The sequence below is a fragment of the Eleutherodactylus coqui genome, chromosome 9 (genome assembly GCF_035609145.1).
Source record: "Eleutherodactylus coqui strain aEleCoq1 chromosome 9, aEleCoq1.hap1, whole genome shotgun sequence".
Classification (NCBI taxonomy): domain Eukaryota; kingdom Metazoa; phylum Chordata; class Amphibia; order Anura; family Eleutherodactylidae; genus Eleutherodactylus; species Eleutherodactylus coqui.
The window spans coordinates 138,588,568-138,606,575 of record NC_089845.1 but is presented as its reverse complement, the minus strand read 5'-3'; the positions used below and the strand labels follow the sequence as shown (position 1 = coordinate 138,606,575).

Sequence of the window (18,008 nt, the reverse complement as noted above, 5' to 3'; positions counted from 1 at the left end):
AACTGCCAACTATAAGGGCTGCTAAAGATTTTCCAAGAGTAGTTACACACATTTCTAGACATCACTGTGTAACTATAGGGGTTAAAATGGCTATCTGGAATAATAAACAACCTGACCTTAAATCCTGTAAATCCATCCCATAAGTCATCAAGGAGTTTTCTTCTAATATCGCAGGGATAATGCTGTTACTGTAATCCAGGACATGACATGAATATTAATTAGTGATAATGTACTGTAAAGAATACATAGATAACATGATTTATTTCCTTACATTCTAGGACTATTTCACAGACCTCATCACCAATGACAGCATTAGCTACTTTAAACAGACCAAGAGGATGTACCCACATCGGCCTGTTATGATGGTCATCAGTCATGCTGCACCACACGGGCCGGAGGATTCTGCACCACAATTTTCGGAGCTCTTCCCAAATGCTTCCCAGCATATGTGAGTAGCAATCCATTCTCCAGTTCAAAAAGACTAGGAATGAATTTCCTGATACCTATTTATTGATTCTTCAATTTATTGATTCTTATTGATTCTTCAGTGTGTCCAAAAGTATCCACGTCTGAGGAAGAATCCTGAGAGGTTCGAAAGCTCGCAATAACCTCATGTATTTTTGTTAGCCATTAAAGGTCTCATATCTACAAGATTACTTGGTTTCTTTTGCTGGGAAAAAAATCACAAAAATATTTCAGAATTTTTTTTTTTTGAATATAGAAGAACAATCAAAATATTAACAAAACCTTACTTGTCAACAGCCCTGGTTTTTGCCGTTTGCCGCAGATTTTGTAAGACCAAAAATCAGTGGACTGGTTTTTTTAAGTAGGTGGCATTCCAGGTTTTCTCTTTCAACAACTAGAATACATGATTTGGCCTAAGAGGTCCTAAAATTTTCATTTAGGCGGTTGATCAACAATGTACAACACTAAAAGACATGTCAGCCATTTGTATGGTTGCCTTCAGGTGTAGTTGGGGTTCCCTTCCAATTAGTTAAGAGTACCTGCACTTTCTGTCTGCAACGCTCCTGCTCCATTGGCGGTTTTTGGCTGCTTCTGGCAGCTAAAGACTGCCCCATGTAGTGCTTATATAACGCTATATGGGGCTGTCTTCAGCTGCTGGGAGGAGCCAAAAACAGCCGACTGAGGAGGAGTGCTCCGAAGTGAAAGTGCAGGTACTCTTTAAGCAAGAGATGATCGCCTGCAGTGGCTGACCTAGAGATCTCACATTATGTGGCCAGATTATTATGATGTTGCTATGACCTTGGGTGTAGCAGAAGACCTTTCATAGCAGCATTACATCTGATCACGAACTGCTCTCAGTGTTCCTGGTTTGAACTTCCTAGAATCTCCAGCTAGTTGGCTATCTGCTAGACACAGCAGGAGTAGCTTGATACTCTAGTCAGATGTTGACCATATCAAAGCCAGTATGAACCATTTATGATCATATTTAGAGATGAGCGAACGTACTCGTTTCGAGTACTTACGCACCCGAGTACCGCCATTTTCGAGTACTTCAGTACTTGGGTGAAAAGATTCGGGGGGCACCGGGGGGCGGGGAGAGGCGTGGCGGTGCGGGGGGTAGCAGCGGGGGAACAGGGGGGAGCCCTCTCTCTCTCTCCCTCTCCCCCCCCACTCCCCACTGCTACCCCCCGTGCCGCCACGGCGCCCCCCGAATTTTTTCGCCCGAGTACGGAAGTACTCAGAAATCGCGGTATTCAGGCGAAAAAGGGGCGTGGCCGAGCACGTTCGCTCATCTCTAATCATATTTTAATGAATTTCTTTTCATTTAAAGGACAGCAAACTCTTACCACCAGCTTTTATTACTCAATGCGCCTGAGATCAAAAAACACATTTATAAACAGTGTTGATTAACCCCTAAGGGTCGTTTCACAAGGATGGAATATTTCCACCGGCATGCAGCAGAATTTGCCGCTGCGGAATTCTGCATCAAAATTTGCAGGGCTAGCTGTGGATTTTGGTGTGGAATTGCAGGCTTATTTAAGCCATTTTTGTTCCACAACAAAATCTGCACAGAGCCTTGAGGATTTTGGTAAGGAAGTTACCACAACTTGCGATGTGTGTGAAAGGGCACAGTGATGAAGGGCAAACGCCCTAAAACAGCTGTATGTACATGGAGTCTGGCTTTAGTTTTAATTCCCAGTCATTGTTACAAGGCTTGTATAAAGAGTCTAACATTAACTTGAAGGAATGCTGCCTTCCAATAGGTGGCACTGTGTAGGTATTGTTCAATCTCCCTTATTTGATTGTTACCCAGAGGAGCATGACTGGCCTTTTGAGTCTCCTCACTCACCGTCTAGGTACTCTGCGTAAGTAGATAGCGTTTCTGACCCTAGGGCTCTTACTGTTACGTAAACCCTTTGCAATCCAATTTTGGATTAAGGGTTTTCCTAGGGAGCTTTCTCTTTTTGCCATTACACAATGGTGCCATCTGCTGGCTAGAGCCAATACTGTGGTATAGTACATGTTGGAGAGGCCCCCAACAACAGAGCGGCCAGTTATATACAGTAAGAATACCCTGCTGGATGTCTTCTGACATCGGAGCTGTACAGCCTCCAATCAGAATGTCTTTAGACGTCAGACAGTGGATTGGAAAGGGTTAAAGCTGGGAAAAACCCTAAAAAATGCCTTTTTATTGTAGATTTTGAATTTGTCTCATATAAATAAATTTGACTGAGAATTCATCTTAAGTGCATTTTTAATTCCTTAGGAACATAACTAATTTTAGCCTTAAGAGCCAGTAAATCGTTTTCTGTTCCAGCCGTTAGAACTTTAGTTTTTGTCAGTGTAGCTTGTATTTTGTGGAATCAATTCTAGTTTTTGTAGGAACCAATTTCAGGAAAATATAATGGATTGAATTACTTTGATGAATTTCTTTTGCTGGGTACAATAGAGGAAAAAAACAAGTTCACAATTATTTGTTTTGTCATTTATGTTATAGCGTTCTTAGCTTTAAAATGACACCAAAAGCATATCAGTAGCCCTGATATGATGTCCTTCTCCTGCAGAACCAACAGAGCCACCTAAATTGTTTCGGGGTGTGGGGGCTGGTAAAAACATCCAACCATTATGTGTCTATATGTCTTCATAGGAGCTGTAGACACATATGGGTTTGATTACAGACTAAAAGCAAGCACTGTCTAGTCTTATCCTTCAGTTGTGGAATACTGCTTTTATACCAGTCCCTTACTTATAACATTCATTTGACCACAAGTAGTAGAGAAATAAGCTGCCACCAGACATCTCTGTTGATGGCTTATCTCTCTACGAATAAAAGATTCAGATGTAGAGATGAGCGAGTATACTCGCTAAGGCACATTACTCGAGCGAGTAGTGCCTTAGTCGAGTATCTCCCCGCTCGTCTCTAAAGATTCGGGGGCTGGCGTGGGTGACAGGTGAGTTGTGGCGGGGAGCGGGGGGGAGAGAGGGAGAGAGAGATCTCCCCGCTCTCCCCTGCCGCTCCCCGCCGGCCCCCGAATCTTTAGAGACGAGCGGGGAGATACTCGGCTAAGGCACTACTCGCTCGAGTAATGTGCCTTTGCGAGTATACTCGCTTATCTCTATTCAGGTGTTGAAATTCAGCATCCACACTCCTTCTTTACTCCATCTATGGGGGGAAAGTTGATCTACCCCAACACACTAGACAGTAATTGGGCTCTGCCATTTTTAAAGCAAGTTCAAACAAGTCAACTCTAAAGTCTATCAGGGTCCTTTAATCAAGACTAGCAAAGCTGCTTCATTTATATCTTTTGATGCCCATAATCCATAAGAGGAAACGGTTGTAAAGAGATGTACAAAAAATTTAAATGGGCAGCTTATGCTATTAATTGATAAATGGACAAAAGCTGTCATATATACCTTAGAAATTCTACATTGGATACATGCCGCTTGTTCTTGTAATTACCCTCTCTGGCATAGTCATATACTCCAGTAATGACTTGATGAAATTTACTATCATGCTTATATTTCTGAACATGACGACAGCAAGAATCGTTAACATGGCTCCACTTAAATGGGTGTTCATTTGCTGTTATTTACTACTTATCATAGTTGGGTAGTGCTGGTTCTACTATTAAATTGCCTTCGTAAAACTTTGCCTTCAAGGCCCACTTGTGGAAGCCTCTGTAAGCAACAGGTTTTTGAAGGGTTTTTTTATTTGTTCTTTGCGAATCTCTTGCACCTCCCTATTGGGAGAGAGTGAAAGCTTTTATTCCTGTGCATTCTTGTCAAATAAAATAAAAACCACTTAAATGTCATTGGCTTAAAAAAAGCAGGAAATAAATAAATATTTTCCCAGAACATTTGTCCAAGTGATAAAATACTTGGAATAATCCAGCAGGGGTGGAACTGCTTCAAGGATCCAAAAGATGTTCCCTCCAGATTCTAAAAAACAAAGATGTCTAGAAGATGTTCATTTCCAATTTTCTAATTCAATGTCGATAATATTTTCCAAAAAGATTCTCGGCACACAGATAACAATGACAAAGTAACGTTCACAAAATGTTATGTTTGGAGTGTAAGATGTTTTTCTTAACATCTTTCGTCTTTTATATATACCGTGTTGTTGGGATGACATAATGGCAATCCGTGTTGGATTTATTATTAGTTGAAGATAACACATAATACATAAAGATGAGGTGCACAAGCATATTTTTGGGCCATCTGCTGTCCATGTATTTCCTCATAGGACAGCACATGGCCCCATTACAGCCTAGGAGACCATACACATGGATACTTTTTCACATGGGCTGATGTGAAATATGAGCTTCCAATGCATGGGAATCTACTGTGTTCTGGACGAAGCTTGAACAACTTTGGGCTTGGTGTGTTATCTTAAGTACAAGATCAGCTTTGACCCGTTGACGCATGGACTCCTTAAGGCTTCCGGAGGTGTCAAATGCTCAATTGGCTTGAGATATGGGAAATTTGTAAGCTAAGCCAACACCTTAAACTCTTTTGTCATGATATTGGTGTTTTTATTGGCTCTTATCTTCTAAGCCATTGCCTTGTACAATGCCATTCTCAATATAGTTTGTTTTAGTAAATACACATGTATTGATCTGCTTTTTGGATCTACCAAACAAGCTCCCAAATGTTGTGTAGAGCTGCTAATTAAAGGGGTTGTCCAACAAATTTTTACTTAAATAGATTCCCCATGCTGAAAAATAACATGAGCTAATACTCACCTCTGCTGGCTCCCCGTTCATTCACCACCAATAGCTCTGAGTCTCCACCGTGACATATTTACACACTGCAGCAGCCTATGTATGAGACTTCACAGGCTGCTGCAGCGAATCAGTGGTCAGCAGTCAAACATTGGGCTCTGTGATTGGCCGCAGCCAATTTAAATGAACTGCACTTGGTTAATGGTGATATCTCCCCGTGCAAAAGGGCCCTTAAGTTACAATTACATCAGCAGATTATTGGGCATACGCATGCACCCAAATGTTGCTTTTCCCAATAGTCGGCGCGTATAAACATGAAAAAGATCAAATTCTCTTTCGTTGACTGATCTACTAATTTTATGCAAGCCTAAACATTCTTACTGCTCCATCTGTGTGTGAACAGGTAGCCGTACAGTTAACCAATGACCGCTCTCTAGGGATGAACGATTGTATTAACACTTGTCCCTGTAAAGCCAATCGTCTGCCATATGTGAACATCTGTGTACGAGCACCAATCAACATGGTTTATGAGTTGGTGCTCATTACAGCAAGGCCATTTTCCGTCTACGTACACAAGCCTTTAGACAGTCGTCTAGCAAAGAAACCAAAATGAGTGAATCCAGTCATGCAACCGTCTTTAGAAGATACCTTTTTTATATGACTGATCTGAATTTCATTTTTCAGCTTAGCATTAAAATAGAATTTTTTTCAGATGTTTTCATCCAATTCATCAAATTAATTAATGGACATTGATCTAATGAAATGAGTTATGTAACATTCAAGGCTCGCCTGCTTTACTGCATTTAGTGTATAAATCATCTCTACACAGAAAGATTGTGTTTTCCCAGAAATGTTAATTTCGCAGAAATTGAAGATAGAAATGTTATTTTTTTTAATCATCTGTAGTCCTAGTTGACAGGGATTTGATCTGTGTTTCCTGAGAAGACTGCTTGCCGAATTACTGTTTACTTTGGGTTTTTATAATAAGATCTCTAGCACAAGGCTTCCAAGACGGACTTCTACATTATGTTTGTCTTCGTGTATAAAGATTAGAACACTTACAATTATGTTTAATCTGTCCCTAAGCAGAGTTGTATCGGTGCTTGGACCAAGATTATAAATAAATGACATTAAATTAAATCTTGTTATTAGTATAGCGTCAACTTATTCCGCAGCGCTTTCAGGTAATTTATTTATTACCCCCCAGTAAGCTGGGTACTCCTTTTACCGACCTTGGAAGGATGGAAAGCTGAGTAAACCTTGAGCCGGCTACCTGAACCACGTGGGGATTTCATGTGCAACCTTCAGGTCGTGAGCGAGAGCCTAGGACTGCACAAGAAATGTAAAATTGACTTCAAACTTAAAGGGGTAGATCGGGTTTTTGAAAAATGGTTTTCTAAGCCAATTAGGGCTTTCTGAGTCAATAGAGGGGGGGGGGGGGATGGTGAGCCCATTGATTTAATTGAAAACAATGTAATGCTTCATATCCCCTGTGGTCACACTGTCGGTGAATTGCCAACTTGCTCCTAGCTTCCCCATAGATGACAGCTAATCAATGAGAGTCTCAGGCGCAGAACATCTTGCGATCAGATTTTCTTGTTGAAACCCTTATTAAAAAGTCATTGTCTAAAGAGGTCAACCCATTAAGGTCTTCATATGTTTTTATGACTGTCACTAAATTGTACAATATAATGAATTGTATAACTGTGATAAACTTAATACGTTACATTTTTTTCCCTCAGAACTCCAAGCTACAACTATGCACCTAATATGGACAAGCATTGGATCATGCAATATACTGGGGCCATGCTACCAATTCACATGGAGTTTACAAATGTGCTTCACAGAAAGAGACTGCAAACACTTATGTCTGTGGACGATTCGATGGAGAAGGTATTTTACCCCCTTTTTTTCTGTGTGGTGTTCACCGTTTGTTTGTGCTGGGGGTACATTACCTGAAATGGTCTTTTCATTACGGGAGTTTGTAGTTTGTTTCACTCTACTTTCAGGACAAAATTTTGTCCTGGGATTAGAAGAAGCGGTTATACTACCTGCCGTTCATCTTCTGTCCCAATACCCCTCCACTTATTCTGAGTCCTGTTTTCAGCCAATCAAGATGGAGTGATAGTACTGGACTACCAATAAACTATACATGCTCTCTGATTGGCAGCGCTACTCACATGATCAATGCTGACCAATCAGAGAGTAGTGCATAGCGTTCATTAGGTAGCTAGAAAGTTGCATTGATTATATTGGACAGCTGAAAATGGGATCCCAAAGCAGCACAGATACATTGGCAGAAAAGAATAACGACAGGTAATATACCCTGAAACAGAATTTGGTCTGACTGGAGGGTCACTTCAAATGTATCCAGATAACACAAGATTTTCCTATCTGGTAGGATACGGTAAGTGGTGGATTTTGGGTTTTTAGTTTTTGCTTTTTGATCCTACTTTTGTATTCCTGATGTAACATCAGTCATCTTTTATTGTTCTAGATATACAACATGTTGGTTGAAACTGGAGAACTGGATAACACTTACGTTATCTACACAGCCGACCATGGCTACCACATAGGACAGTTTGGCCTCGTGAAAGGAAAGTCCATGCCATACGACTTTGATATTCGAGTCCCTTTCTTTGTTCGTGGTCCAAATGTGGAGCCAGGATCAATGTAAGCTCTTAATTCTAGTTTACATCTATTGTATCTCTCATATGTCTACAGATAACATAGCTGTCTACTTCAGACACTCCGTCCTGGACTTCATCAGCATCAAACTACTTCATGAAGTAGTTTAGACAAAGAAAATCATTTTTTCTTTTTGATTTCGTGCAGCTTGGTTACAAACGGCAAGTAATATAAACAGCCAGGCCTGGGAGTCTGCAGTGTACTCTGTACAGACATAGCTGAGATCTGAATGCTATAATGTGCAAGGGTTGGGAATATTGTATCAAAGGGTTTTAGTTACATTCCTAGATATGTTCTCCAGAGACATAACGATTGATTGTAACCAAACTCTCTGTGCCCAACACATGGTCCTAATGACAAGTTTACTGATTGTTCCATTTGTTTTTTTTCCCCTGTTTCCAGTAGAGACAAAACTTTACTAATTGTATATAATTTGTTGTCTTGAGAACTAATAACTTGCAGTTTGTGGAACTCTTAACAAAAAAAAACCCTTCTAATATAAAAAATTCGAGCTGCCTTAAATTGTTATGGCTCCCATAGATATTTGTTGGCAGATCCCAAAAAAGTAGTCGGGAACCAAAAACTGTAAAATGTCCATTGGGCTACACTTTCTTGACCGTTTGTGTCATGAATTTTTCTTAGGCGCTTCTATTGTTTCTTCCAAGATAAGAAGTTCTAGATATGCTTGCTTTTTCCCCTCTTCATATACCCCTTCACCCAGTATTGAAACTTTTCATGCACAGATTGGCTATTTCATTTCTATAGAGCGTACTGGGCATATCAGGTGATTATAAGTAATGTCGCATTTGGTCTTCTCGACCTTGCACTTATACTGTAGTTTTTTTTTAATACTACACCTTTTCAATTTGTCTTGTTTATGTAAAATTTAGAGATGAGCGAGTATACTCGCTAAGGCACATTACTCAAGCGAGTAGTGCCTTAGCCGAGTATCTCCCCGCTCGTCTCTAAAGATTCGGGGGCCGGTGTGGGTGACAGGTGAGTTGGGGGGGAGGGGGGGAGGGAGAGAGAGATCTCCCTTCCGTTAAGAGACGAGCGGGGAGATACTCAGCTAAGGCACTACTCGCTCGAGTAATGTGCCTTAGTGAGTATACTTGCTCATCTCTAGTAAAATTATAGATGATCTAATTGCAGTTCTATTTTGCAGTGTGCCTCACATCGTGCTGAACTTGGATATTGCCCCCACTATTTTGGATATTGCAGGATTAGACACTCCTCCTGACATGGATGGGAAGTCTGTCCTTTCCTTGATGGATATAGAGAGACCAGGAAATAGGTAGGTGTTTTTCACAAGTCAAATATGTGAGCCCATAATAAATAGTTCAATAGGTTAACAAGACTGTATGACTGCAAAATATAGGTTTGGAGAGAGGTGAAACTCCTGGATGCTAATGTAAAACCTGTAAAGGTGGCTTTACATGCGACAACTATCATCTGTATAGTCGCTATTGTGTACAATCGAGTGATTGTTGTTCAATTCCATAATCCCTGAACATATTGTTGGGAGCATTTTTACGGGTCGAAATATAATTCACCAACTAGGTTCTTTGGCAGGTGTGTATTTGGAATTTTGACACCTCCCCAACACATGCTGATTTGTTGCCAAGTCCACTAAACACAAATGAATGTGTGAGCAGTAGAGATGAGCGAACATACTCGGTAAGGCGATATACTTGAGAGAGCATTGCCTTTTTTGAGTACCTGCTGGCTCGTCCCTGAAGATTCGGGGGGGGGGGGGGGGGGGTGCGCGGGGGGTTGCAGAGGGGATCGGGAGAGAGAGAGGGATCTAGTGAGCAGTTTTCGAGTAAACACTCAAGAGTTTTCAGCACTGAGTGTTCCATCAAAGGCCAAACAGGCAAGAGCTCAACAGTGAGTGTATCTTTGAAGACCAAAACCAACCAGACACCATAACCGTGAGTTCTTTCGATGACTAGCAGGGACTGTTCAGTCGAAGATCACTCACATGTATTTTTGTGTTTCCGGACCCAATGAGCATTAAGTGGGAGGGCAAAATGTTCAAAAAAGCCAATCCGCATTCGATGTGCACACCAAATTAGCACACACCTTCCTGCAAGGTTGTTGGCTAGTTATTGAAAGACAATGATAACCTGTTTACACCAGACAATAATGAATTAACCAGTGACTCTTTTAGGTGCTCTGAAATCTGGCAGTTAGGGACTAGTAAATGAATTCTTGCTTGTCACCTGGTTCATGGGCATGTGTACTCTGCATAAATATTGCTAGCATTCACTCTATTGAATAATTTATTGGAATAATGGATGTCCTTTTGTAAGGGTATGTTTACACAAGGCGGAAATGCTGTGGAATATCTGCAGGGGAAATTCCATAGCAAATTCTGCAGCATTTCCGCATCCAAGACAGAGTCAAAATTCGATATTACTAATGCAGATTTCGACTGGAAATCAGCTCTGTACCCATAGCTGATCTCATACGACACAGTACTCACCTTCAAAGTCTTCGGCAATCAACACTTCCTCTCCTCTCCGCCCCTCTGCACTTTTTGCAATGGGGAGAGGCGGGATGGGGGTGGGGCTAATTCTCGGAACTTAGCCCCGTCCCGCCCCTTTCATTGCAAATAGGGCAGAGGGGCGGAGAGGGGGCGGGAGCTCAATTCCTGCTCCTGGCTCTTCCATTCCCCCCCCCCCCTGCACATGAGGACGACGTATATTGGCTCGACGTGAAAACCAAGCCGATATACGTTCTTGTGAATGCAGCCAAAAACATAAAAAACAACTTCGAACCTGTTGTCCAAAATGTATATAAAGCATATGTACTACTGTAACTCAGAAGCTAATTCCTACAACCCTGTCTTTATTCTCAGACTTCGGACAAGTAAAAAACCCAAGATCTGGAGAGATACATTCCTGGTGGAAAGAGGGTAAGAATGTATTTATTTTTCATGCAATGACTGAAATTCATCTAACATGTCTGAGCAATATAAACATGTGTCACGGAGTAATAGTACATTTGGCACGAGGTCAGCCTGCAGCATTCATCTACATTTTTCTCCTCCGTCTGTGCTATGCATCATTGGGGCAATAACCTTGCAGATCTCATTTCAGCTATGTGTAAACTACATGTTGTTAGGCTGGCAACAGTACAAATAGTTAATGTACAGAATGATACATTAACAGGGAATATAGGTGTTGTCTGGTTCGCACAACGCATTTCTACAATTTAGGGTATGCTGAGCAAATGAAAAGAGATGTCTTGGCTGTTAACTAAAGCCAATAGCCATGTCCAAGCTGGCGCTCGTCTGCGGAGGACTAATTGCAGTTGTCATCCTGGCAGCGGCAGCCAACAATTCCCTCTTCCACGTGATCATCTTGATGTTTGGAACGGCCAAATTAAATGGTTATTATTTTAAAGTTAATTTCCTGAAGTTTATACATAGGACGGGAAAAGTCTAAAGTTCTGAGTAGCATAATAGGTCATTAAAGCAATTAAAATGATCTCCTTTGTACAGACTGAACCCATTTAACTCAACATCACTACAAAATACATGTTGTTGTCAGATAAAAAGATGTTACACATTTAGGTGGTGAAAGTATAATATGTAATTAATGTAATTCAGTTTGAAGTGTTAATTATGTGATAATATAACTAAAGCAATGCTGGCATATCCCCAGGTTGTATTTCTGTGTTGAGTTTATAACACTCTAGTTACCATTTTCACTGGAGGTTCAAGTAAACCACTTGGTCCCCTTGACAAACACACATGGTCACCCTTATAACACTACAGGGTTCATCATCACCTTTAGTTTCATAGACCCATAAGCAAACATGGCCATCCACATAATGCATGTATGAATCATGCCCAGATCTCTTCTACGATGCTCATATGATGAAGCATATCTGCAGGGATTGTGTCCCGTCTGGTACGACTGGTCTATACAACCACGGGGGATTAATTCCACAACTGTATAAAAATAGAACTAGGCAGCATCCGTGGTGAGAATTCATCCCAAAGGACATAAATGTATTCCTTAGCAGACCAACAACATCCACGTTTCAACTACTACATGGAGTCTTTATCAGCTTCTATTTTATGCAGATTGTGTCCTGGGTCTGGGTCTTTGGCGGGCATCATATATTGCTCCACCATGTTCGGTTATCCTGGTTAGTGCTGCTGACACAACCTATTTCTGTCACTAATTCCACAACTGTGCTTAGGTTTTAGCCAGTCGACAGATAAATGGAATATTTACGGTCTAATACAGAAGGCTATAATGAACTGCAACAAAGAACCGTGACAATGGCAACCAAATAGCATCTGAACCCCCCCAAAACTAGACCGACCCCCTCAAACAAAGCACCTACCCCGAAAAGGGTGACCCCACTGTGGGAAAGAAGCTGAGACCCGGTCTGAGGCGAACTAGCGACACCAACCACTGAACTCTAATTCATAGAGTACTTGAGCACTAGCCTACTGAGTACTATGGTATAAACACTGAGCACAGAACACACTGGTACAGAATTCTGGCCTGTACACAGGACTTATAACCAGCAACCTTGAACCAAAGGGGCAGTTTAAATATCCTAACATAAAACTTGATAGGCTGACTGGGCTGAAAAACAACTCAGCCAGCCTATCTGCACTGGAACCAGAGGGAGATGTTTTTCCTTAATGTCCAGTGCACAAAATGCCACTGCACATGCGCCAAACAGTGCATCAAGTGGCCCGGAGCTGATGTAGTGGCATTACCCCAGACCCGCTTCAGAAACCCATGGTTCATGGTGCACTCAGTGCCATGACCGAGCGTCATGATTAGACAAGAGCTTTAAGCTTCAAATATATGTACTCTGCAAGCTTCCAGAATGGTGCAACGTTGAAGTCTCATATAGGTACAGTAGAAGTCCATATATTTGGGCACCGTATTTAGGATCCATGTCAGTGCCTTGTAGCTGAATCACTCCTTTGATGCATTCTTATTTTCTTTCCTCGTTCCATTAACAGAAAGTTTATCAGAAAGAAAGAGGAACCAAACAAAAGTACTCCCCAGTCTAATCATTTGCCAAAGTATGAGCGTGTGAAGGAATTGTGCCAACAGGCTCGATACCAGACAGCTTGCGAACAGCCGGGCCAGGTAAGGAGAACATTTTTCATTTTCACTCCCATTAGTTTTTGGCAATCATGGTGGCTTTAATACTCACTTTTATTTTCTTCTTACAAGCTATCTTATATAACAATGGAATACATATTTTCTGGCAGCTTGGATACTATGGGTTTGCATCCAACTAGAGTATCATCTACATATACCCTTTTTCCGTGTTCTCATGGTTTCCTTTGGGTAATGTAGTTCACTGAAATTCTCATGAGCCTAAGCCTATGCTTCATCACATGGGAAGGTAGATTTTGAGTCTCAGGCACTGTTGTAAAGGAAAGTATCCTGTAAATGGGATGGATAATAACTACTTAAACAAACTTTAAAAAAGGTCATTCATATATAATTGCACTTATGCTTGCAGTATGTATATTAAATGTTGCAGAAGACATCATAAATGTTGTCACTGCTAAGTTAATTAAAAAGGTCAGAACATAGTACTGCCAAATGAGGTGAGGCTATAATACACAGTCTATACCAACCTGTTTGGTACACTTTTCTTCCTCTTTAACAAAGACAAATAGATACAAACCTCAAAAGATAAACCTGTCCGAGAGCACAGAATGATGACTCCCAGTAAAGCAAGGGCATAGATACCATGGGCAACCTAGTCAACTGCTCATACTGTAAGAATGGGGCCTACAAAGCCCCCTTTATTCGCAGTCTCAGCAATGTTGGTGAGCAAGTTGCTCGGATAATGCCGCCCTTATCACTTACATAAAATGGAAAGGGGCTACAAATGCTTTGGGTGTGATGGCGTCACCAGATCCAACAGGGGCCTGATTTTAATGGAGCCTCCTATGTGCTTTGACAAGGTTCTCTTTATTAAACAAGTATTGAACTGAATTCCAACTCAAAAACCGAGAACTCTTAGGGGTTGAATCTTTAGCTATGGCAATGATTATGTGGTGGGTTTGGACTACTCTCTAATGCATATGGGGGGCAGCTCAACTTTCCCCCAACAGTTGATGTTGGTGGACAGAACGATCACAGACATTGAATTTCAAATGGCTTTTCAGTCATGCTGATTGTTCATGTGTGTGAAGGAGCTGATAGTAAGAGCTGTTGGGTGAACAATGGATGTTCGGCAATTGTTGAAGGTGTATTGAGGCCTTTGGATCCTAAAAAAAAAAAACTATGTGACCATTACATTTATTTTGTTTGTTCTTAAAACATTCTGGATAAGTTGCCATACGAGGAATCTCACGTTTGTTCATTTGATCTGGGAACTATCTGTGTTTAGGGAATGTAACACTTACTTATTGAAAAGAGTTGCTAACAGCGGCATCCAGTTTCAGATTCCTGTATTTTCTAACATATACCATTATTAATATGTCTAACTTATCCTTGTTCTTATAAATTCCTCTGCAGATTAACATAGGATTGCATTCCAATGGCCAATCGTAAGCTTATTGCAAAGCCCAAATCTCCCAGTAAAGAATTTCCTATTTGCCACACAAATGATTAGTTGTTAATCTCTGTAAAAGTGCACACCAAGCAATTCCTTCATAGACCTTTACTCTGTTGAGTACAGGCTCCTCTGAGGATTCTTGTGTCCTCCGCCTGTTGACTAAGTCTTTACTATAGAAGCACCAGCGCATTATTCGGGATCCAAAAAAATACCTTCACTTTGACTCGCACAAGCCGAAAATTCCTTGTGCTTCTAAAGAATATGATAAAAGCAGGTTCCGTGATCTGATATCAGTGGTATATCAGAACTTACTAATATGAAGTGTGTGCATCTTAACTGTATGATCTGGTACTTCCCTTGACCTCAGTGGCCGTACAGATCTCACAAAGTCACCTGCATGGATCAACAGCATGAAAATGACCTACTCTGTTGGAATCACAAAGTATGGTTTCTATTTGTGCTCCACCATTTAATTTCTATTGATGTCAAACCATAGAACCCTTTAAAGATCACTTAAGATAAACTTAAAGCGATTGTGTCAAGTTATAAAGTTATCCCCTATCCACAGGATGGAGGATAACTTTATGATCAGTGGGAGTCCCACTGATTTGGAGATTGGAAGTCTTGAATGCCACCACATGAATGACATGGTGGTTGCACAATTGAATGACTGGTCCATTCATTTCAACTACAGCACCAGAGATTGCCAAGCGCTCCCACTCTGCAATTTCCAGAACTCCTGTTGACTCAGAACAAGCCCTTTAAACAGCTTGTCTGGTTTAGAAAATGATTTTTACATATTTTATATGGGAACTTGGATTTTAAAGAGGGGTTACTCAATTCAGGACTCTTCTTGATTAGCCAGAACAGAGAGTGGCTACAAGGAATATCTCACACTGAAAGGCTTGGTATGTCCATACATCACACTGATAGCCTACTGATCTCAATAGTAATTGTGTAATATTTCATATCCTCTGTGGTGGCACTGCAGCGGAATTGAACATTTGTGCCTGTGTTAATCCAAAGACTAAAGATGATCTCAGAAGTTTACAGCAGTGGGACACCCTATGATCAACTGGCAGTCAAAAGTTTCTTCTCATGTATTCTGTCCTGATACCTACAAGAGGAAATGGGGATGGACATTAGAATTCCTCCAAAATAGAAATAATCTGGTGACCATGCAGTCAGGGAAGATGGCTTGTCAACACAAAATGCCACTTTTGAAACCTCATAGACACCTACAGTAGTATATTTCTTTGAGACATGTGGTGCACCCTACAGAATAGAAAAAAACGTTAACTGCTATTGAGGGAAAGTTAAAGGGACATTTTATCTTGGCTTTTAATGCCCAAGATAGGGAAAGCCTAGCAATTTTGTTCTGACCACCTGTCCGAAAGAGCTGAGTCCTTAGCACAGCACTGTTTCTATAGCTCCCAATCACTTCAATAAGCGCTACAGAAACAGTGTTCAGCTCTTCCCATTGCCTCCGGCCAGGTGGCTGGTAGCCAAGACAACTGTTTCCCATCTTGGTGATGTAAAGCTGAAATGGGAATTCTCCTTTAATACAAAAGTGGAGGAAAGTTAATAAAATTTTAATACGTTTTTTAAATTTGGGTACCAACAACGTTCTGTCCTCTGGTCACATGATGGGTAATATCTGGAATTTATTGCAATGGTGTGATGTTCCACCTGTCAATCCCATGAGCTACGCAACGGGTAGCCTAACTCTTTAGACAGAAGTTTACATTATGGATGGAGCATATAATTCAATACAGTGAACCTGTGCTGGGAAACATGGCCATCTAGCTCAGCCCATCTGATGGGTCGTGGTTATCTAGAGAGTAGCCCATGTGACTCTCAAACGGAACGTCATGAAGGAAGCTCACTGTCGGAGGATAGAGGTAATCCAATTCAAAGTTGAATTGCTCAATCTGGTGTGTATGAACATTGAAAATTCTTTTTCAGTGAGTGGACAACTCCTTTAAAGCAGCAGAGGCTTAAAAATATGATTTTCACTCCCAACCAAGTTTTATTTTTTCCAATGCAATTAAACAGGATTGCTGGCATCAGAAGGTTTTCCTGCTTTGCTCTGGTACGCAGTATAAATTTCTGAATATTACACAAAGCTTGTAGTCTAAGTAGAGTTTCCATTCTGTGAGAAACGTGGTCTTTCTAATAATTCTGACAAAAGCTAATGCAGTCTGGTTTGGCTCCATCATGAGATTTTCTCATAAAATAAACATCTTTCCGACCATACATTTGTAAACTTCCAGTCTATGGCCAGCTGTGGATTCTGCATAAAACCACACACGTCTGGGATTGAGAGGTGGAGGTGTCAGATGGTGAAGCTGATACTGACAGTCAAATACCAGACAAATATTTTGGTCTTATCACAACTGTGATTCATCCCGCAAGGGAGAGGCTGTTTCTGATCAGCTCACCGCCCCTCTACAGCAGCTACCAAATAAAGAGTACAAAATCTAGAAAATTCAACAAACACATGTATCAGTTAGTCTATTCCTGCCTTTTGCACTTACCCTGTTTAATTCGTAGTCTGGTCCATTTGTTCTCACAACCAGGAGGGGGGCTATATGGTCCCCTCCCACTCCCCTCAGTTGATTAACCCACCCCTTACTTAAATCTGCCTTTTCTGTGTTTTTTTTAGTCTTCCCAAGTTTCTTGATACTACTTTTTGGAGGATCCCCTTTTTATATGGTCCCCTCCCACTCCCTTCAGTTGATTAACCCACCCCTTACTTAAATCTACCTTTTCTGTGTTTTTTTTAGTCTTCCCAAGTTTCTTGATGCGTCTTTTTGGAGGACCCCCTTTTGTATATGGTCCCCTCCCACTCCCTTCAGTTGATTAACCCACCCCTTACTTAAATCTGCCTTTTCTGTGTTTTTTTTTTAGTCTTCCCAAGTTTCTTGATACTTCTTTTTGGAGCACCCCCTTTTTATATGGTCCCCTCCCACACCCTTCAGTTGATTAAACCACCCCTTACTTAAATCTGCCTTTTCTGTGTTTTTTTTAGTCTTCCCAAGTTTCTTGATGCGTCTTTTTGGAGGACCCCCTTTTTATATGGTCCCTTATTGCCTATTTAGTTCAATCTACTCATTTAGCTTTGATCCCTGTTTTTGCTTTATGACTTTATTGTTCATACACTTTTTTGCAGATTTTGATTTAAAGAAAACCAATAAAACTATGAAAACCAAGACAAATGCCAACTTATTTTCCTTCTTGTGCCCCATGTGGTCCGGGCTATTTGTTATTTGTTTTATTAACAAAAATTGGCCTGTCCTTTGGTTGGATTTCTGCCATTTTGAAATCTTAAAGGTGAGGTCAGAACAGATCACATGACTGCAATAAATACTTGATCAATAACCAGAGTTTTAGAAGCAAGCCAGGCCATGCTCGATGTCCTTAAATAACTAAATAACACTTTTTGTCATGCAATAGAAATAAATTCAAGCATTTGGGGCAAGATAGTATATGAAAAGTGTTTTTGGGGTGGTTTGGGTAATATGAATGAATGGTTTGCATGAGGTCTAGGACAGTCAGTGCAATTCCTTATACTGTAAT

General features: G+C 40.9%; 1 protein-coding gene across 3 annotated transcripts in view; it reads left to right on the top strand.

Moving 5' to 3' along the window:
• Window positions 1–18,008, top strand: part of SULF1 (sulfatase 1) — a 126,204-nt gene that overhangs the window by 75,669 nt on the left and 32,527 nt on the right. For all 3 annotated transcript variants that reach the window (XM_066578556.1, XM_066578555.1, XM_066578557.1), the window contains 6 exons: window positions 279–448; window positions 6,929–7,079; window positions 7,684–7,859; window positions 9,040–9,168; window positions 10,735–10,791; window positions 12,871–13,000. In XM_066578556.1, coding sequence (XP_066434653.1) covers window positions 279–448; window positions 6,929–7,079; window positions 7,684–7,859; window positions 9,040–9,168; window positions 10,735–10,791; window positions 12,871–13,000 — 813 coding nt within the window. The remainder of the gene's footprint in view (window positions 1–278; window positions 449–6,928; window positions 7,080–7,683; window positions 7,860–9,039; window positions 9,169–10,734; window positions 10,792–12,870; window positions 13,001–18,008) is intronic.